Below are 20,211 nucleotides of genomic sequence, written 5' to 3' on the forward strand. Positions count from 1 at the left end.
TGAGCTGCAGAGGGTCACCGTATTCTTTATATTCTGCTGCATTGTTGTGTTCTTCCTTGATCCCCTGCTGCTGGAGATGAGAGGGATAGACAGACCTTGGGTCTGATTCTGCACAATTACTTTCATTAGGGGTGCTCCTGCATATTACAGTTACGCTCTTTCCTACTGAGAGTAGCAAAAGGGAAGGGATCAGGGATGTGGTCACGCCGAAAGACTGCAGTGTGATGTCCTGGGCAGGTACAGGAAGCTTGTACCAGTGGGGCCGTCCTGGCAATGAGGTGGGGGGAAGGTAGCAAAGGAGTGAGAGGTAGTGGACAGCGGTTGTGTGTTACCTGCTAACTGTTCTCCCGTGTGTGTTGCAGTGCCCAGTGCCCCACCGAGAAAGGTGGAGGTGGAGTCTGTGAATTCGACTGCCATCCGGGTGAGCTGGAAGCTGCCCATCTCCAACAAGCAGCATGGGCAGATCCGCGGGTATCAGGTTACTTACGTTAAGCTGGAAAACAACGAGCCCCGAGGGCAGCCAGTGATCAAGGACGTCATGCTGTCAGAAGCACAGGTACAGTGTGGGGACCACCAGATGGTGGGCATGGCACCTTCTCTCTCTGCAGAGGGCAGGCTGGCTGGATCCAAGTATTTCTTGGCCCTGTGTTGCAGCTCCAGAGCGTGGGACTCAGCCTGCCTGAGCAAGGCAAGCAGTTTATCTTTAAACTGTGGCTTAAACATGGGTAAAAAGTTTAATCAGGAAAGGATTACCGTAGAAAAGATGATGTTTTGGATGATGTTCCTCTCTTACCCCTGCTCTGATATGTACCTCTCTGCCTGCCACATCCTGTGCAGACTCTAGCTGGAGCAAACTGTGCTTTGCCATTTATAAATGGTCAGTAAGTTTTAAATAAGCCTTGAGTCTGTTTCTTTTGTGATGCTGATTGTGTTCAGGGCAAAATGTCTTTCTCGATACCATCCGCCAGGTGCTGCCTGCTTGTGGGACACAGGGGTGGCTCTGCACCTCTGTGTGGGCACAGCATGCCAGGCAGAACAGCACTTCTGGCTCAGCAAAGCCTTCCCTCCCCCCTGCTTTTGCAGGGCAGGGACTTGGTATTGCATTGCTTCTTGAAACAAAGCTGTAGGTGAAGCCAACTTAGTCTAGGAAAGGCTGGGGAGGAAGAAGAAAAACGAGGTAGAGGCCCACATCCCCTGTAAATGACTTTGTCCTCTGCAATCCTCACACAACAATCTGTTCATATTTGGCCCATCTCGTGGATACCTCACTGGCTGTGAGCTGCAGCCCCCTTCCCTCGCACTGCTCCAGGCACAGCTGTGCACTCTGCACAGCCCAGGAATGCGTAGTTGCCTCTTTCCCAAGGTCCAGGGAAGTTTTTGGTGCCCCGTGTGCGATGAAATACAACTCTTCTTTGGAACAGGGGTCCTTCATCCTGGATGACCCACGCTGTTCTCAACTAAGATAATCGTATAAATGAAGAACAGGATCTGCTGCTGTTGGAAGCAGCAAGGAATCGATTCAGAGCTGGCTTGCTTGAATGATGCCCAGTATAAATACTGGAGAGCTGCAACGATTAATTGATCTGTCTCCTGAATGCAGCTGTGAATCATTTATGCGTTTGTCAGTGGGGAGTGCAGTGCACAGAGGCAGCTTTACTCCCCACTCATGTTCCAAAGGATAAAGCTCAGTAATAATGTGGAAGGGGAAAACTTTAAAGAGACTTTGAGAGTCCTTTGCAGTGTTGTCTGGGGCATGTCTCTGTTTATGCTTCAGATGTTGCTTTGTTTTAATAGTTCGAGAAGCTGCTTACTGCCCTTTACTTATGCCAGGAGGATATAATTTTCTGTGTTGTTAGAACAATTGAAGCTGTGTTGTTCAGCTGGAGTTTGGAGTTAATGGGTTGGTCCCAAGTGTAGGTGGGCGAAGTTGGCAATGTTTTTCTTCTTGGTGTTTTCAAATATTTTATGCTTGCCCAGCCAGTTCTGCTTTCACTCCTTACTCATACATTTCAGAGAGAGAAATCCCATGCTGATGTGCAGAATGAGGATGCCAGAGCCAGAAACTTTTGAAGGAGTGCTGGATTTTGCTTTAGTTTCAATGTGTGCATCCAGGAGGCAAGTTCCTAGAAGTTTCCTGGCCTCTCAGGCCATTTGTCAGTCTTCCATATTTGGTTAATTTATATGGGAAAGTTCTTGATTTCTGTGATATTTTTTCCTGCTGCGTATGGTGGTGAACTCATCCACTGTAATTTTTGGAAGTGAAAATGGTAGTTGCAGAGAAGCAACTACTCTGAAAGAGTCATGTCACTCTTTGGGTAAACTAATGACGACCCTGCAGGGAAGAGGTTTCACTGACTTGGCAGAAGAGATCTCTATTTCCCAAAAGAGTGAGAAGCCAGGCATGACCTGTGCTTGTGATGAAATACATCTGCTCCAGATGCTGAAGAACCCTGTAAGAGCTGCCATCTTTCAGTACAGCAGTGCGTGTCTTTGCAAGCAGCCAGATGAAAATTTAACAAGTAGTCCTGGAAGAGTCATTTTCTATGAAAGAAAACAAAAAGATACACTGGAAAACCTGCCCCTTCATAGGATGAAGATGGCCACAGTTCAGTACTCATAAACACTCACAAACATTTATACCAGTGCACAGGGAGAGAATTAAATGCATTGAAAATCTTGGGGTCAGAGAAGAAAATCTCTGGACAGGTAGGCAGAGCCCCTCCTCCTGCCTAGCCAGGCTGTCTGCTGATTTGAGTAGGTATGTACCACATAATCTGCTTCCTGCAGACAGTGTGAAGACACTGATACTAAAGCTGACTCATGATTTTTCCTTATTGAAGATGAGAAATGGAACGAGAGTAAACGAAGATGAAAGGAAAAAGGCAAGGGAACGGAGATGTTAGCTATGCAGATAATATGGATTCTGAGCTTTCAAAACCGTTTGAGCAGAAAGGACTGAAACATCAGCAGAGACGTGGGGGCCCTGGAGAGATCACATTTTATTTTACAGCCTCCTGCCTCGGCAGAGTAATCAGTTGTTAAGAAGGTCCTGTGATGGAGCTGAGGCCTCTCCCTCCCCTCCGTGGCTGCGCCTGTAACTGATTACCTCTGTCAGAATTCTGTGTGCCTTCCAGTCTGAGCTCTCACCTCCTACTGACAGCCTGATGGACAAGAAAATGTGACCCTACCCTGTGGAGGAGCTCCCAGGATTGTGCAGCTGCAGGGCTGGATCAGGTACTTGCAGCACCTCTTGCCCAGGCCATGCCTGTCACGGCTCAGCTGGGTCCCGTGGTGGGCAATGGCAGAAGATTCATCTCTGTGCCCTGGATCTTGCATAAAGCACCAAGAGAGGGATTTTGAAAGGAGCCCAGTGCAAGAGCTGCACTCCACCACTACTTCAAGTCCTCGCCAGCTCAAGGGAGCAAGGGATAGCAGGGCCAGGGGACAATCATTAAGCTTGCTAGGGGCAGACAGGGGGCCCACCTCATTTCCTTGGTCTCCAATCTCTGGGCAGCTGCTGCATGTTAGGAGGGGCTGTGGGCTTTAACTCCACCATCCCTGCAGATCCAGCCTGCCCAAACAACTTTGCATGGCTGGCTGGGGACAGCTGGCTACACAGAGGTCAGGCTTTGTGGAGAAGAGTTTCCTGCCACCTTCTCCTCCTGCTGTGCAAACAGAGCCCTGGCACAGGAAAGGTATGTGCTGCCCACAAGAAGGGCTGCAGGCTCACAGGAGGGTGGTGTGGTCTCTGCAGGCGGCACTTCACCAACTAGCATGCAAACTAAGTGCACATCCCACCAGCTTGCTCCAGAAGAGCAGGAAGAAGAAATGGCAATTACTTCAAGCTGTTGGCTTGAGATCAAAGGAGAAAGCAGAGACTTCAATTCTCCCTGAGCAGTACCTACCCCAGGCACAACACAGGAATTTACAACCTCACTCTTTCGTTGCATGATAGTCAAGGATCTTTCTCTGAATGTACTTGGAACATCTCATACATGTGTACTTGTCTAGGTGGGAGTCTGGCACGGAGGTGGGATGTTCTCTGCTTCCTAAGTGGAACAAAACTGTAAGGCATCATCCAAGAGGCACTTCAGTGAAGGACCAAGATGAAGTTCTGGTACCCTCAGACCCCTCTGCATCTCATTGACCGAGTAACTTGAGTTTATGTCTGGAGTTCCACTGCTGCATCACAGTTACTGAAGAAGAGAGAAGAAAGATCTGCAGGAAAACCAATATTGGCTTCCCATAGCTGGGACTGTTGAGGGCTTGAATCTGTCTTTTGCAAAAGCCTTGGTCAGGGAAAACAGCCATTCCCTGGTGAGACATGACTATGCTGTGTTGAAGTGTAAAATGAAACATTAAAGCATTGCAGCTGCCATAAATACACACTGTTAGCTTTAGCACTTCCCAGAGCCATCCTGCCTCATGCACACAGCCCTCTCTCAGTACTTTTTATGACTGCTCCTGGGCTTTTCAGATCAATTTGTCTTACTGACCAACCTTAAACAGTTAAGAAGCAATTGAGCTAGTTTAAGGAAGGAAATGTTTTGATCTGTAGATTAAATTTTCGTAATGAAACTGAATTTCTACCAAGGTATTTATGCAGGCCTGGCTTTTCACAGCTGTTACTCCAGCACAGATCTCAAGGCATTTCTTTGCACTCTGATCTAATGCAAGATTAAAGTCCACTGAAACATTAGAGTAAACAGAGTTTGAACATTAAACACTCAGTTTAAAATCCTAGGGCATGATAAATTCCCTGCTATGGTGTGAGAGGCCTCCCAAGCCCAGCTCTGCTCTGTTGTTCCTTGCAATGAGGTGTCACATTCTGCTCCCGTAGCTACATGGAGGCAGGCTGGGGTGTTCCCAGCCATATGGCTTCCACCCACCAGGGACATGCTTTTGTAGGAGAAGTGAGTACCAGGCCTTGGATCCTTCCTATGGCAGGACTTCTGCCAGCTTTTAGATCAGCAGGGGGAAGTGTGTGGCTGTTGACCATGGTGTGGGCAGGCTGGCATGGGTGGGACATAAACATCAATGACTTGGGTTCAGCTAAGTGTGCAAAGTGGAAATGGCACCAAGGTGTGTGTGGAAAGAGATCCTTTAGTGACCATAATATTTAGTGAGGGTCTTGGCTTTAAAAAAAGTATGTAGGGGAAACTTGACCTCTTTGCTGAAATTTACTGTTAAGATGGTTTAGGGAATAATTGTACTGTAGTCTCATGGCATCTAATAAGTGAACTATAATAAAATCTTAGAGAAACATTTCTCCAACAGCTTCTTCTCTCTGAATTTAGAGGATAAAATAGCAAATATTTTGAAAGTATGCCATGTATTTTACTGCTGAGGTGAGTACTATGCCACTGTGATAGGCTGCAGCCTTCGAAAGCCACCTCAAATAGCCTGAGTTCAAAAGGCAACTTATATCTTTGATGCCGTTTAGTGCTTCTGTTCCACTTGCAGGTTCCCAAACACTTCAACTGTGTTAGCTGAGCTTCCCAGAGTCCTGAGGAAGTTGGTATCTGAGCAGTTTCACAGCTGGCAGGTCAGGCTCAGAAGCAAGGTTTGCTAGGTCTCACACTGTGAATCAGGAGCAATAATACCTATCTTCACTTTCATCTCTGTGCTTGAACCCATGGACCGGTGCTTCCCCCAGGCAGATTTAGTAATGTGAGCTGTAGCGCATCACCTTGGCTGAGAGAGTTCTGTGTGATCTCTGCAAGCCTTCCTTTGGCACACCAACCACAAAGAACACTGCTGTGGGCATGCGTGGCAGCAGCCAGGCTCTACTGTTTCATCACCCCAATGCAGCTCTGATGCCCTACAACCCCAAATCCAGCCAGAAGAGTTCAGAGCCTGTATTGAACTGCCATGGCCAGGAATCCATGTGAGCTTTTGGTGGGAATTAGTTTGTCTAGAAGCTTTCCCTGCAGGGCTGCTATTGCCATATGAGTGTTTGCCATTTGGTGTTGTGTAACTGGGAGTGAGAAGCTGTTTCCTCAGTACGTGCACAAGTTTGAACCTCTCTCCAAGCCACACACCACAGTTGGAGAGGAGCAACTTAGTCTGAAGCTCTGTGTGAGATCTCAGCTTCTCTTGCAGTGTTGACAGATGGCACTTTTCGGTTTTCTGAAGTCCCCAGAGCATTTTGCAAATGATACAGGAAAAAGAAGCTCTAGAAATGCTGTATTGGTGCTTCCCTGCAGAGAGTGTCTCTGTTTTGTGTATTGAAGTCTTTGGTTCTCAACAAGAGATGGTGACTGGAGGATCACTAGAACAGAAACTGCAGATTAGGCAACAGAACTGTTGTGAGTGACTTGTGAGACAGCAGTCACCCACAGAGCCTAGCTGGTACAGCCTATCCCTTCTTGCTTCTGCTCATGGAAAAGGCAGAAAAACGCAAGTAAGGGGTGACTCGCCACCCAAGTGAGAAGGAAGCTCTTTGTCTGTTTGTGTGAATGATCTCAGACTCATTGCGCAGGCTATAGCAGCATGTCAAAAATTGCTCTATGCCATTTCTTCCCTTGGCACAGCCTGTGTCAAGTGATCCTCTGTGTATAAGTGTTGTAATTCCCCCAACCCAGTTCTGCTAACTCCTGCTGTTGTCGTCAGTGTCATCCCTTTCCTACACGTTGCCCCTTAAAATTCTGTGTCTCCATTTTTCTCTCCTCCTTCCTTTCTCCCTCGTCAGTGGAGAGCTGAGGACTCCGTCGACCATGTAAGTACCACTTGTGTATATTCCAGGTTGGAAGAGAGGGGTTTGGTAAATCGATTTGTGAATTTTGTAGACACAGTACTGTCAAAACATTCCTTTCACTCCCTTAATGAGGCTGGAGAGTTACATTGTGAAACCTTCTACAAGCAGCAAATCCAGAGAAAATTGGCATTTAGATTGCTCCTAAATGCAGAAAAGCAATTGACATTTCCTATAATCTGTATTTCCAGCTTGTTGCAGTGCAGTTTTAGGCAGGTTCAAGTGATCAACTCAGGAGGCTTATCCTGCAGTAGTTGGCCTACCAAGTTATGTGGTAAAATTAGATACATAATCTTTAAACCACATTGATCGTAGTCATGAGAAATAACCTACACCCTCAACCATGACCTTTGGTTGAAACACAGATAGTAATAAGAAAACAATCACATTTAAACAGTTAAATTCAATTTTTCCCCATGTAATTCTGAGATATAAATTTGGAGGAACAAACTAGAAAATGACCTTTTTAGAGTCAGCAATTCAATTACGTGCCCTACTGTGAGCTTCCCCAGCACGATGCATTTCTCCTCCTGCTTTATACGGAGCATTCTTGCTCGGAGTGGCTTTGTCATGACAGCACTGTGTTTGCATTATGCAATCAGACCTTCTTTCATCCATCCCTCATCTCTCTCCCCTCCTCCCAGCTTGCTTGCTTTGCTCCCGGTGGCATGCTTTTGCGTGAGAATTTCTCTTTGCATGGGTTTGGGAGGAGTGAATTCTCTTGGGACGTTCAGAGTCTGCAGGTTTTGTGAGAGTGCTTCCCCGCGGGTCCATTGGCACCGATGGGACTGTGTGTCCACTCACCCGCACACACGATCTGCTGCAGGGGCGGAGTTGGGATCGGACTCTGGTTCACACGGTGATTTTGGCGGGGTTCTTGTTGGTGCTTGTTGATACTTCTCTGGGCTGGCTGGTTCTGCAATGGTAACGTGGTGATTTTGATGAGTAAGCCTGGGCAGGTAACCTGAACCAGCAGCACTGACTGGAAATCAGCAGGTTTAATAGCGTGGGTGTTTGTGCGAGTGAGTGATGGGAGAGTGGCTGCACTCTGAGAGCAACCACAGGCACCCCTCGTATGCCTCAAGCTGGCAAGGATCCCCCGGGCAGGGGTCAGACCCCTGGAGCAGCTTCTGCCAGTGCCCATGCTGCCTGTTCTCTGCAGCTCAAACTTACTCCGCTCCATCTCTGCTCTTCGCCTTGTCTGAAGGGGTAAATAACCAACGTGGAGCCTCTGCCTCCTTTCCAAAAGCTTCCCCAGCCCCTTCTCCAGCCTGCTCATCTCTTGCTCCCTAACCCAGTGGGTTATTAATGGCCCAGACACTCCCACAGCACCACAAAGGAACGCTGCTCAAGGGTACCTGCCCAAGCTGCTGGGAGCTGCTGAGCTCACTGAGCTCACTCGTTCACAGGCCTGGCCAGCCAGCCTTGGCACCAGTCACATTGCTGCTGGAGGCCAGGAGGGAGGAGCGGTGCTCCTCTCTTTGATCTCAAATTGAAGTGTGGAGCCATGCCCTCCTCCTGCCCAGAGGAAGCCAGAGCATGCAAGGATGCACCCCGTGAATCTGCCCCCTCCCAGACCTCCCACGATGGAGGTTTTCCCTCCAGGTCTTGCCAGGGCCTTGCACTGACCTATCCCATCCCTGCAATCCAGTGCCTGGCAAGGAGGGTGAACACAATGCTTAGAGCTGCAGGTGCTCCCTGCCCGGGGCCCCCCACCCCTGCACTGCCTCTCTGTGCTCCCCACAGCTCTGCTGCAAGACACAACTTTAAAAACCCTGGAATTAGCCCCCAAGAGATTCTCATAGCCAGGTGAACTGGCTTTTGCTCTGGTTCACAGCTCCTTAGTCCTCTTACTTAGCTTTCACACAGGTCCATATCTGGATCAGATCTCCCTCTTGGCAGAAGCCGTGGGAGAGCACAGCTGCTGACATGGGTTGCTGGTGGGTCCCTGGAACAGGCCAAGTGTTAAAGGCAGGGGTTGAAATGAGGCAGGTGAGTGGTGGAGTGGCAGCATTTGTTTGCTGGCTCTGTGCAACATGTGTGTTTGAGCACGATGCATGAGTGTGAGCCAGGGAGTGTTGTCAGTGTGTTGCTGTTGGAGACACTGACCCTGGTGCCTTCGTTTGGCTCACTCCAGTAACAAGTATTTACTCTTCTCGTTTGCCTCCTCTCTGCCTCGTGAATGCGCTCCCAGGAGACAGTCATTGGAGGCCTGCTGCCAGAAACCACCTACTCCGTCACAGTTGCTGCCTACACCACCAAAGGAGATGGTGCCCGCAGCAAGCCCAAAGTCATCACCACCACAGGGGCAGGTGAGTGTGGGGAGCAGGTGTCACAGCCTCATAGGGGTGGTGGTAGAACCTCCCAAGAGGTGCGTGGGGAGCATGGCCAAGGCCAGGAGGAAGCAAGAGGGGTGGAGATGCTGCAGAGGTACAAACTCTTGTGATCTCTAGCCCATGCTTAACAGACTTTGCCACTGGATTGCTTGAGCAAAGTGCGGCAAACAGATGGAGATACGATACCAGGGCTGGTGAGAGAGCAGTGAAACTCATGGGTCTGAGATCATCTACATAGTCCGGAGACCTGGAAAGAGGAAGCCTGAAAGTCCAGGCTCTCCCTCAGCTTTGGAGTCCTGGCCTGTCCTCACCTTGTTCCTTTAGGCAAGTGCCATTTCTTGCTTCCTGTGGTGACTGCAGTGCTGCCTGGAAGGGCCCCTGGCACAGCGGGCTCCTAAGAAGGGTTTCTCAGCTCCCCTCTGCCATTGATAGTGCTTACATAGCTGAGCCTGGCTGCTGCTAGAGCCATGGTAAAATCTGGAATGCAACAAATCTGCTATAGAAGTGCTGCAGACACAAGTTCTAGGTCCTGGTGATCCCAGCGGTTTGGTTCTGCTGTCTCAGTAGATCGTGCCTGCGCCTGGAGCAGGAGCACCCAGGAGTCATCTGGCACTTCCCTCCAGGTGTGGTCAAGCTTGCCTTTGGCAGTGGTACCAACTAGTTGACACTGTCTTGTCCACTCACTAGCCTGTCCTAAAACCAATAATCCTGCTGCTTCCTCGCACCAGCCACAGGAACAGTATTTACCACTTGTTATTATGGGAATACAGCTTGTGCAAACTGAGAGTGTTTGTTCCTGGTGCTTTTAAACAAGGAACAGCTTGCTATCTCCTCTGCGCTGCATATGGGGAGCTCCAGAGGTAGTTTCCACTGTCACAATCTCAAATGCTGTCTCCCTGGTGCCTTGCCATGATGTATTTTCTGTTCATCAAATTGCTACAGCTGTCCTATAAACAGGAAGAGCTTCCTAAATAGCCCAGTGTTGTACTGTAAACCACAGTGGATCTTCCCATGTTATGATGCACATTTTAAGGTTAATATTTGGAATCAGCTTTGAAAATATTGTGTCCCTTAATACTAGTTGCTGTTAGGCATTGTATTATAAGTGCAAGGAGGATGGCACTGGCAATGGGAATGTAATTGTATGTCTTAAATACCTACAAAACCGCCCTCAGGGCCTTTGTACAGGCTCGACTACAGGCATGACCTCAAAGGGGAGCGTTGGTGTCGCCCTCTGATGGCAAAAAGCGGGCATCATTCTGGCAAATACGGTTTTCTCTTGTGCTCGACTGTGGGCTCGTACATTTCAAAAAACTGCAAGGATATTTAGCTAAGTTTGGCTGCAATCCCTTTTCTTTTTTTTTTCTTTTTTTCATATCTGTGGCCCCATGCCTTTGATTCTGAGTATCTTCCCTATCAGTTGATTTGTTTACAAATCTGAGCTGATGTGAAGACGCATCTTTTTTTTAACTGAAGGAGATCAAGGTATTAAACCATCAATTTAAAGCCATCAGTTCCTAACCAGTGACGGAAACACCCCTTCACTTGTGCAGCATGAGCAGAAATCCTGTGGAACGCTTGTGTTCACCTCTCACATCGACATTGACATCACGAATCTACTTCTCAGCTAAACCAAAATATATTCTGATGGCAAACAGCCCACCCAGCTCTGCTCGCTGCCTCTGCAGATGGTAAAACTGCAAGGTTTCAGGATGAAATTTGTCTGCCTCCAGACAGACCAGGGCACTGGAATCGGGCTTCGGGGTGTCTGTTGTGGCACAGTGCATCAGGGCCAGCGTGGCCTGGTGCTGTGCACTGGCTGGAGTGTCTGAAGACCACTGATTGGGAGGAAAGGATTCAGATCTTCTCTGAGATAAATATGATGCTTTGAGGTACCTTAAACATTTCCTGTTAAAGGGGATGAATTTTGGGGCTGGATATGGCTGAATTTATTTCCAGTTTAAATGGCAGCACTTGGGAAAATGGCAACCGAGAGCTGGCTGGCTCCAGCTTCCCTCGCCACTGGATTAGGGTCAGTCTGCCTCTATCCCTGTGAATTGTCTGTCATCCTCTTCACCCTGTTGTCTGAACTTTCCCACTTTCCTCAATCCTCACGGACTGAGCAGCACGGAAGCGGTCCTTCCTTCCCCTCCTCCCAGGCTATAGATGGTCATTGTGTGTTTATGTTGCAGTCCCGGGGAAGCCCACCATGATGATTAGCACGACAGCCATGAACACAGCCCTCATCCAGTGGCACCCACCCAAGGAGATGGTAGGGGAGTTGCTGGGTTACCGGCTGCAGTACAGACGTCTGGATGAGGAAAAAATGAACACGATAGACTTCGGGAAGAGAGACCATCACTACACAGTGACCAACCTGCACAAGGGGGCCACGTACCTCTTCAAGTTGTCTGCCAAGAACAGAGCTGGCCCAGGAGAGGAGTTTGAGAAGGAGATCACAACTGCCGAAGATGTGCCAAGTGGCTTCCCACAGAACCTGCGTGTGGTGGGTCTCACCACTTCCACCACAGAAGTTGCTTGGGACCCCCCGGTTTTGGCAGAAAGGAACGGCAAGATCGTCAACTACACAGTGGTATACAGGGACATAAATAGCCAGCAGGATCTGGCTAACATCACCAAGGACACGAGTATCACTTTGACAAATTTGAAACCTGATACCACTTACGACATCAAAGTGAGGGCCCGCACCAATAAGGGGGCTGGGCCACTCAGCCCCAGCATCCAGTCCCGGACCATGCCTGTAGAGCAAGGTAAGTGTCCCTCTAACAAACCCTAACAGGAAGCTCTGCCTCCGGGACAGGGACCTTTGCTGTGGTTCACGAGGCTTCGCTCCCCTCTGCTCTGACTGTTGTCATCAGGTACTGTGTGGCTCCCTAGTCTAAAACTAGTTCAGTGAGGGAAAGCTCAGCGAAAATTTTCTAAAGTTGCCATTTGGGGGGAGAGGGGCGTTGGTGGTACCTTAATTACATCCACAGGCACACTTGGATGTTTTATCTGTACATGAAAGGCTCTTGCTTGAACTGGAGCAGGTGGCTGAGTAGGATCACCTGCAGATCCAGTACCTGAATAACACTGCTGTTTGATCATGACGAAAGGCCAAGGGAGTGTGAGTGAAGTGGGGATAGAGAAAGGCTGCAGCTCAGCCTACAACTTCCTTTCTGTGATGCTGAAAAGTATAGTCAAAAGGCAGAACTCCTCTGGAGACTGTAGACTTGGTAAAAGGCTGCTGCTCTCTTTTCTTCATTTCTTACTTCTCTGCTGTAGCTGAACTCTTTGACCTCTGCTGCTGAGTTAGACAAAGAGACTTGGAGTCGAGCTGCCACCTGGCTCCCTCCTGACTTGGCTTTACAGTGCTCAAATACCTTGTTTTTCATTCCAGTGTTTGCTAAGAACTTCCGTGTCAATGCCGTCATGAAAACATCTGTGTTGCTGAGCTGGGAAGTGCCTGACTCCTATAAATCTGCAGTGCCTTTTAAGGTAAGAGTGGGATTTGGAGGACAGGAAGCTCCACCTCTAGCAGTGAGCAGGACAGTGGGTAGCAGCATCAGCTGGGTACTATCGGTCAGGCTCACCGTGGTAGTAGCTCCATGATGGTGATCACACAAGCTTGTCCTGATGCCTGACATGGAGCTGAGGTGTGAAAAGTTAAAAATCTGATTTAATCAAGAAATTAGCAGAACAAAGTGGTCTGAAAACCAGCCAGTGAATAAAACTAACTCCTTTTATAACATGTCCTGTTTCAAACATCCATATCACTTTCATAAGTTACTTCAGAGCATCAGGGCATAATCTCAGGGAGTGAAGGGAAGAAGCATCATTAAACTTCCTGAAGGTCTTATAGGTGTGAGCGGCACAAAATGTGTCAGTACAGAGGGAACTCTGCAGGAATGCTGCTCTGTTTTCACCAGTACAGTTCTGGATGTGGTGTCACCCAGCAGGCTGCAGAAAACACTGATGACCCTGCCTGCCTGCTCTTGTCTGACCCCCAGTGCTTGTCACTTATGTGGGTAAAAGACTGGAGTGTGTAGATCTCTGTGCAGTTTCTCTCCATTAAGAAACAAGACCAACATGTCACATCATTGAAGATAATCTTCCCAGTCTCAGCACCAATCTGCTGGTGGAGGCAGTATGACTTCTCCTTCTCCTTGCATATGCTTCCTTCTATGCTGTGCCTAAAGTGCAAATACAAGGCCTGCATGAGCTGTGGGGGATCCATGGCCAGGGGAGTGAGGGGAAATCTTGAACTGCATCCACATCAAAGTGTGTGAGTACCTCCCCTTCCTTGTTACTAACTCTCCTTGTTTAAACCCTGAAGCTGAATTACCTTGATCAATAGCAGGCACTTGTTAACATACAGTTTAGCTGAAGCAGACAAGTCTTTTGTGAAGACCTTGTGGTATTCAAAGCACTCCCAGATGTAGGGCGCATTAGGATCAGCATTCAGCTACCTGGCTGCAAGGAACTTCACAGAGCCTTGTTACTTGGCACTCTGCTGCAGAGCCAGTGTGCTTCATTTTGCCTTGTTTTGTGGCCCAAAGCCCACATTGCTGTCTGACAGTGCAGTGCTGGAAAGGGAGCATTACTACCCCACAGGGATGGGGGAGTGGTTGGAGGTAGCCAGGAGCCAGGGCTGTAATGCTCATGCCCTGTCTGTCTCCTCTCCTAGCTGCATAGCTGTGATTGCTATCACAAGGTGACTCAGGGTCTGCCCCTGCTGCGGGTTAACCTCAGCTGACATGGGAGGTGGCATTAGCCACTTGTTAACTTAAGAGCAGTCATGCAAACCAGAGTGTTGAAGGATATTTCTCTAATAGTGCTTTCTTCTTATGAATATTCCCAGACTTGCACACACACGTGAGTCAAGGCCAGGAGCAAAGGGGGTCAGCTCTAACTCATTGATTGTGCCAGTTGAAAGAAATCCTTAACCTTCAGGATTTTGTGGTTTTATAAACAAGGTTCACCTCTCTCCTCTAATTCAGGCACATGGGATGCTGAGGCCAGAGCCTAATACTGTAACTAGCATAGCAGATAAATCTCCATGGGAACAATTAGTATTATCTACACTTGATAAACAGTCTCATGCTAAATCTGTGTCCCAAAGGGTGTCATATTCTACTTTAACAGATTTAATTAAAGTAGATATTGTTCCGACAATGAATAGTGAGGCACAGGCAGGACTAGTGCTTTTTTTATTAGAGAATGAACTGAGACCTTAAGATTTTTCATTGCTGCCAAATCAATAATGAAGTTTTGAGATCTCTTTGGGGAATTTTCACAGCTTCTTCTGGTCCAGGAGATAAATTCCTTGTAAAATGTTGCCCAGCAGTTGTGGTGGAGCAGAGGCACTATTCCTTTTTTTATTCCACCTGCAGAAGGCTGTTCTGGAGCTTTCATGGAAAGTGCAAGATAGATACAACTTTCTCCTTGGGGAACGTGCATTTTCCTGGGATACATTCTTCAATTTAACGTGGGACAGAGGATATATTGGTTAAAGGCAGCATTAGAAGTTATTTTAGAAATGGACAGAAGGAACAGCACCTTTTGAAAATTGTAATGATACAGGTTTGGAAATAACCCCTGAGAATGCTGGGCAGTGCTTTCTCACAGTGTGTCCCATCAAATGTAGTAATTACTCCTGCCTGCAAATACTCCAGCCTTGTCTACTTTTCCATTGAGTTGTTATCTTTCCCAGTGTTGCATACTATGTGTCTTTTCATCTTTTAGTTCAATACCTTCTGTACTGCCTTGAAATCAAATGTGAGAACTTCAGTGACATTTAGACCCACCTAGCTTTGCAAATCTTGTCCTGTGAGTAGTAGCAGCAGAAATGACATTTTACAGCAATCTGTGGGCTGGTCAGCACTGTTTGGCAGTTCAGAACCCTTGGGCCAGATTTGCTGCTGACTCTGGTAGTTACCAGTGGGCCATGATGCAACCTCTAAATAGCATTCCTGCTTGAGCTTCTGGGCATCTTCCAGCTGCACATGAATGACTGTCTCTGAGCCCTTACATTAGTGTAAGGTTTACGTAGAGGCCTTAACTAATGGTGCATAGCATTTGAGAAGACAATGTGCTGTGGCAGGTAAAGGGACGTGGAACTGCTGCAGCAGCTGTGAAAAGGAGGGACGGCAGAGAATGCTTCAGGAAAGCATTGCAAATGCCAATTTCACTGTCTTTGGTTGCAAATTCCTGTGTGTGACAATAAAAATCATCATCTGGTGTTAGCACTGATTCGGAGGCTGTATCCTTGCCAGTTACAGTGCAGAGCAGGCAGGGAAACTGTGAACTGAAATGCCTACCATCTCTTCTGCCTCCTCTTCCTCTAGGAAAATGGCTCTGTCCCCAGCACATGCTCATGTGCAGGCAGTTGGTGGGTGTCTTCCCTAGAGCACACTGAGAAGCAGTTGGTGATGCCTTTATTAGGGAAGAATTTGTAATGAGAAATCTTCTCCAAGAAGCAGCAGAATTCTGTGGGCTTATCATCCTTTCAGGTTTTAATGTTGGAAGTTCGGTTTTGTTCAAATCCCTGTGGAAGCACATGAAAGAGAGGTCTTGCTGCTCCCCTAGGACATGCCCTGACTTACTGGCATCTGGTGTATCTAGACCTGTACTATTGCAATGTCATTGGAAGGGGTGGTGCTGGTCCAGACAGCAAAGCTGCTAAGATGATTTCAAGTCTAGTAGTCCTGTCTTTGGTGTACTTACTTCTGTGTCAGAGACTGCTTATCTGATATTCCAGTGCTGCAAGAAGCATTTCTTCATTTTGATTTTTCACTCATTTTAGCACTCAGCTGATGTGCATGTCTTTGGAGAAAGGGATCAAAGCCTAGGAGGAAATACCAATAAGAGGAGTCACAACAGAAAACAATTCTCTCTGGCTGTTCTACTACGCTACCTTTGACAGCTTTCCCACATGTGGAGCAGCAGCAGGGCCTTTGTCCCTGCAAACTGGTTACTTTAGTTACTTGGTGCTTACTTTTGCAGTCCATTCCTGAAAACTGAAGCACATCAACAAATGAGATTGATTGCATCTCTTCTCCATAGCTGGCTTCTCTCTGCTGCTGTGTTACCTGGTAGGAGTCTTTTCTCAACAGCAGAAAAGCTGGAGATCTTTTCCTGTCCTGATCTCCATGCAAAGTGACATGGAGAGGATTGAAGCATGCTGTGGGTATTGCTGTTTGGATAACACAAAAGCTGAGCTGCAAATTCTAGGCCTAGCCAGGTCCTTGTGCTCCAGTGTCCTTCAGATCTCTTTCCAGGACCTCCCTTTTCCTTCCAGCTCCAACACTGAACATTACAGCAGTGCTAATCAGCTGCCCTTGTCCTAGAAAGCTGGCAGCTTTCTGTAGAGTTCAGCCACCTGCTGAAAAGGGGTCTTGAAGGAAAGTTTGGCCCCCCACCTTGCTGCCGGCATCAGCCTGAACAGTGGGCACAGCTGGTGAAAAATTATTTCAAGTAATTAGTCTTCCACAGAGCTGTCTTCTCTCTGTTTCAAGGCCACTGTTGAACCAAGCACATTTTACCATGGGGTCTCTGCCTGTAACACCTAGTAACTGGCACGGTTTAACATGCTCCAGCTCTACCATTGCCAGTTTTTGGCATGCTGTGTCTCTGCACCACTGTCAGGAATCCAGCGCTCACCTGCCATGCTGGACACTCACCTGGTGCAAAGAAATGGGCTGGGACACAACCTGTGGCCTCTCTAGCTGTCTACACCCCATTGGTTTCTGTATCTGGGAGCTGTGTGAGTTCTTGCTTTGCAGAGGCAGCACCAAGGGTTTTGGGGTAAGGAGTTGTTCCAGCAGGATCAGGATTGAGGTTCCCAGGGCAGATTGGCTGCTGGGAGCAGCTAATCCAGCAGTGCCCATGGCTGCTGTGCCTGCGGGGAGGTGGGGGTCCTGCATATCTACAACAGGGCATTGAGAAATGTTGTTAGCTGAGGGGTCCACAGGGGGAAGCGGTGCATGGGGGGCTGCCCACTGCCCCCAGCAGCTCTGCCCTGCCCTGCCCACAGCCCCTCGCTGCAGGCACGGCAGGGAAAAGCAGCTCCGACCTCCTGCCCACGGCTGTGTGGCGCCAGCATCTGTTGCCATGACGACAGGGTGTCACACCTGCAGAGCCGCCATTCTGGGTACCAGTTTGTGAGCCCTGTGCCGGATTTGTCAGATCATTGGTGAGGCGTGTAACCCCCCCGGTCACCTTGCTGGGAGAGGGATGATCTGCATTAAGCATCCAACCAGGCATCAGCTGGTAGACATGGGAGTGACACCAATTTAAAGCAGACAGGATTTTACACCACAAGCCTATTGCGTGTTGTAGCCTCGTGAGACAAGAAACAAAGACCCATTCATTTCCACGTGGGGGCAAAGCACAGCCATCTGGATTCCTCCCCCAAGTAGGTACTGAAAAGCAGTGCGTGTGGCACCCCCAGCCTCACTGCTGGCCCTGGCCACCCAGGCTGAGATGACCCCTCTCTGCTCCATCACTGCCAGGCACAGGGAGCACAGCTCACCCTCTGCTGGGGGTTGCTCTTCTTTAGCTAAAGATTTATGGCTGTTTACAAAGCATACAGTAGCCAAACCACCTGAGGGAGGGCCCAGAGCCAGACTGTCATCTCCCGTGCTGCTATTTTGAGTGTGAGTTTGCAGCAGCAGCTGTCAGCTGCATGAACATGTCCTTTTCCTGTTTCAGATTCTGTACAATAGCCAGAGTGTGGAGGTGGACGGCCACTCAATGAAGAAGCTCATAAGTGACCTCCAGCCAGACACGGACTATTCTTTTGTGCTAATGAACCGTGGGAGCAGTGCAGGGGGGCTCCAGCACCTCGTCTCAATCCGCACCGCTCCTGATGTCTTGCAAAGCAAACCCATCGCCACAAACAAGTACATACAGGAAGGAAAATTCACGCTAACTCTTCCCAAAGTGCAGACCACTGTGCCAGTTCGGTAGGTGCCATTCCTGGGTGGGGAAGGCAGGGTGGGGGGCTAGGGGTGGGGAGAGAAAGGCAGGGCAGACCTCTGCCAGCATGTGGATTTTGTAACCTGGGAGTGAATTTCCAAGCAGGCTGTGTTACAGAGGCAGGCATTTACCCATAATATGGATCATGGTCTTGGCTCTTTCTGAGCAAATATTGATGTGTAATAAAATTAAGACAATTCTCTGACAGTTTGCCCTCACTCTGGTGGGTATACTCCAGATGCTACCGGCAAAAATACAGTTGAGGATCAGGAGGGACTTTCTCTGACACTGTATAATATCCTTTAAATAAATAATGCCTAAAGCCTCAAGGAGATTAAAAAAGCGAGTTTGTGGAAGTCTTATTCGTTACTGTGGTATCCTTGAGCTGAAGCACAATTTCCCCAGGGTTCTTGCTACAATCCGATTATATAAATGTCCTTCTCACAGCTCCTACACCACCCTCTGGAACCCAGTCTGTAGATCTTCATTATTCTAATGAGTGGTAATGGCAGTATTCTCTTCTCTGGTGCAGCTGGAAACCAGCCTTTTCCTTACTGAGCTCTTTTGCTGTTTAAAGGGCGAGGAAAGGAGTAGGTCATCCTTGAGTCATATGGCACACATTATTTGGTGACCTGCCAGAGAGATGGCTCAGGGTCCAGTGTTTACAATTCCTTCCTTCCTTCCTTCCTTCCCAGGTGGTACTACATCGTGGTTGTGCCAGCAGACCAGAGCACCAGCACCCTGACTGCTCGGTGGCGGACGCCTGATGAGATGGAGCTGGACCAGGTAGGAGCCTGCAGCAGCTGCTGTGATGGAAGTGGTTCCCAAACAGCCCAGCACACTCTACCCAGCTCTCCTGGCAGCAGCATGGATGCAACAACACAAGTGCAGGCTGCACATCAGAGATGGGGGCTGTGGGATGGGTGCCCACTCAGCCTTTCTTCATGACACAATATAGGAAGGAGGCTGGAGTCAAGCTAAGGAGGAGCCACCTCCCAGAATGTGCCCCCAAAGGAGACCACACTTGAGTGTGTCAGAGCTCTGGCCAGATCCTGTCACAGGTCGTACAGTCCTTGCAGCCTTTTTCAGATGAAATGACCAATCTGATATTGAAAATAAGCTAGGATAGAAAACTATTGGTTTCAGTTTATTAAGCTTTTTTGTCAGGAAGCTTTCCCTCTCTGGACAGGACCTAAGCCTGCAGTGTAGATAAAGAGCTCATTCTTGTATCTAACAAAACCCACAAATCTCCCTTCACACCTACTTGTTAAAAGGCTTTGAGCATTCACCAGCCATTACCCCATGATGCAGCTTGTCCTGTGCCGGGAGTGCTCTGATACCCAAGCATGTGCAGGTGTCAGGAGACTCACATGCAAGGGCTTTGTGGACTTTTTCTTCCCCACACACACCACCGCCTCCAAAGTGTAAAGGAAAAATTCCAAGAAGTCGTGCACAGAAAGATCCATTAAGATAACAAAGTTGCAAGCTTGAAGCACTCAGAAATGACAAACAGAAGCTGCAAGTCAGCCCGTGGCTTTATTTACACGATCACACAGTTGCTCTTGCAAGCTTCCAGCTCCACAACGTGTATTTGTGGTTCTGTTCTGCAAAACCAAGCACAGCTATGTGATGGAGAACCATCACCCACAGGTCTCCTGCATATTTTGATTGCAGAAGTTTTCCAGCATCACAGATGTCACAAGAAAAAGAAGACCAGCATGAAGAAGGTCGCTTTGGTTTTCAGCTTTAGATGGTTGAAAGCTATCAAAAGAACTAGTTTCTGTCTCTATCTCACCCAGCCCCAGGCGAATTATTTAAGCCAAAATTTTCATTAGCAGCCAGTGTCTTGCATATGTGATGTTTTTGAGCGCTCAGTTTGAGATCCTGGAGCTCTCATTTGCAAAGCCTAAGCATCCCAGCTGCAGAGAAAGTCAATAGGAACTGGATACAGTCAGTGCTATAAAGAAAATACAAAGTTTTCTTGAAAAACAAAACAAGCTGATGTCTTTTCAATTTGACATTCAAATTTAGTGGACTTGTTCTACATTAATGTTGCAGTGTTTCTGTTCTTCATCTGTAAAACTGGGATAATCACTTTTATCTTGACTCATATGGGTGTTCGGAAGATAAGATCATTAATGT

The 20,211-nt window shown here is 48.2% G+C and overlaps 1 protein-coding gene across 4 annotated transcripts in view; it reads left to right on the forward strand.

The window, feature by feature from the left end:
* PTPRF (protein tyrosine phosphatase receptor type F) overlaps positions 1-20,211 on the forward strand; it is a 375,120-nt gene that overhangs the window by 314,699 nt on the left and 40,210 nt on the right. For 2 of the 4 annotated variants that reach the window (XM_053984684.1, XM_053984685.1), the window contains 6 exons: positions 363-556; positions 8,949-9,066; positions 11,283-11,861; positions 12,491-12,588; positions 17,803-18,056; positions 18,765-18,855. In XM_053984684.1, the coding sequence (XP_053840659.1) occupies positions 363-556; positions 8,949-9,066; positions 11,283-11,861; positions 12,491-12,588; positions 17,803-18,056; positions 18,765-18,855 (1,334 nt within the window). Of the gene's footprint in view, positions 1-362; positions 557-6,691; positions 6,719-8,948; positions 9,067-11,282; positions 11,862-12,490; positions 12,589-17,802; positions 18,057-18,764; positions 18,856-20,211 lie in introns of all 4 variants that reach the window. The other 2 variants (XM_053984683.1, XM_053984686.1) reach the window with 2 other exon arrangements.

Source organism: Vidua macroura, chromosome 9 (assembly GCF_024509145.1).
Source record: "Vidua macroura isolate BioBank_ID:100142 chromosome 9, ASM2450914v1, whole genome shotgun sequence".
NCBI classification, from domain to species: Eukaryota; Metazoa; Chordata; class Aves; order Passeriformes; family Viduidae; genus Vidua; species Vidua macroura.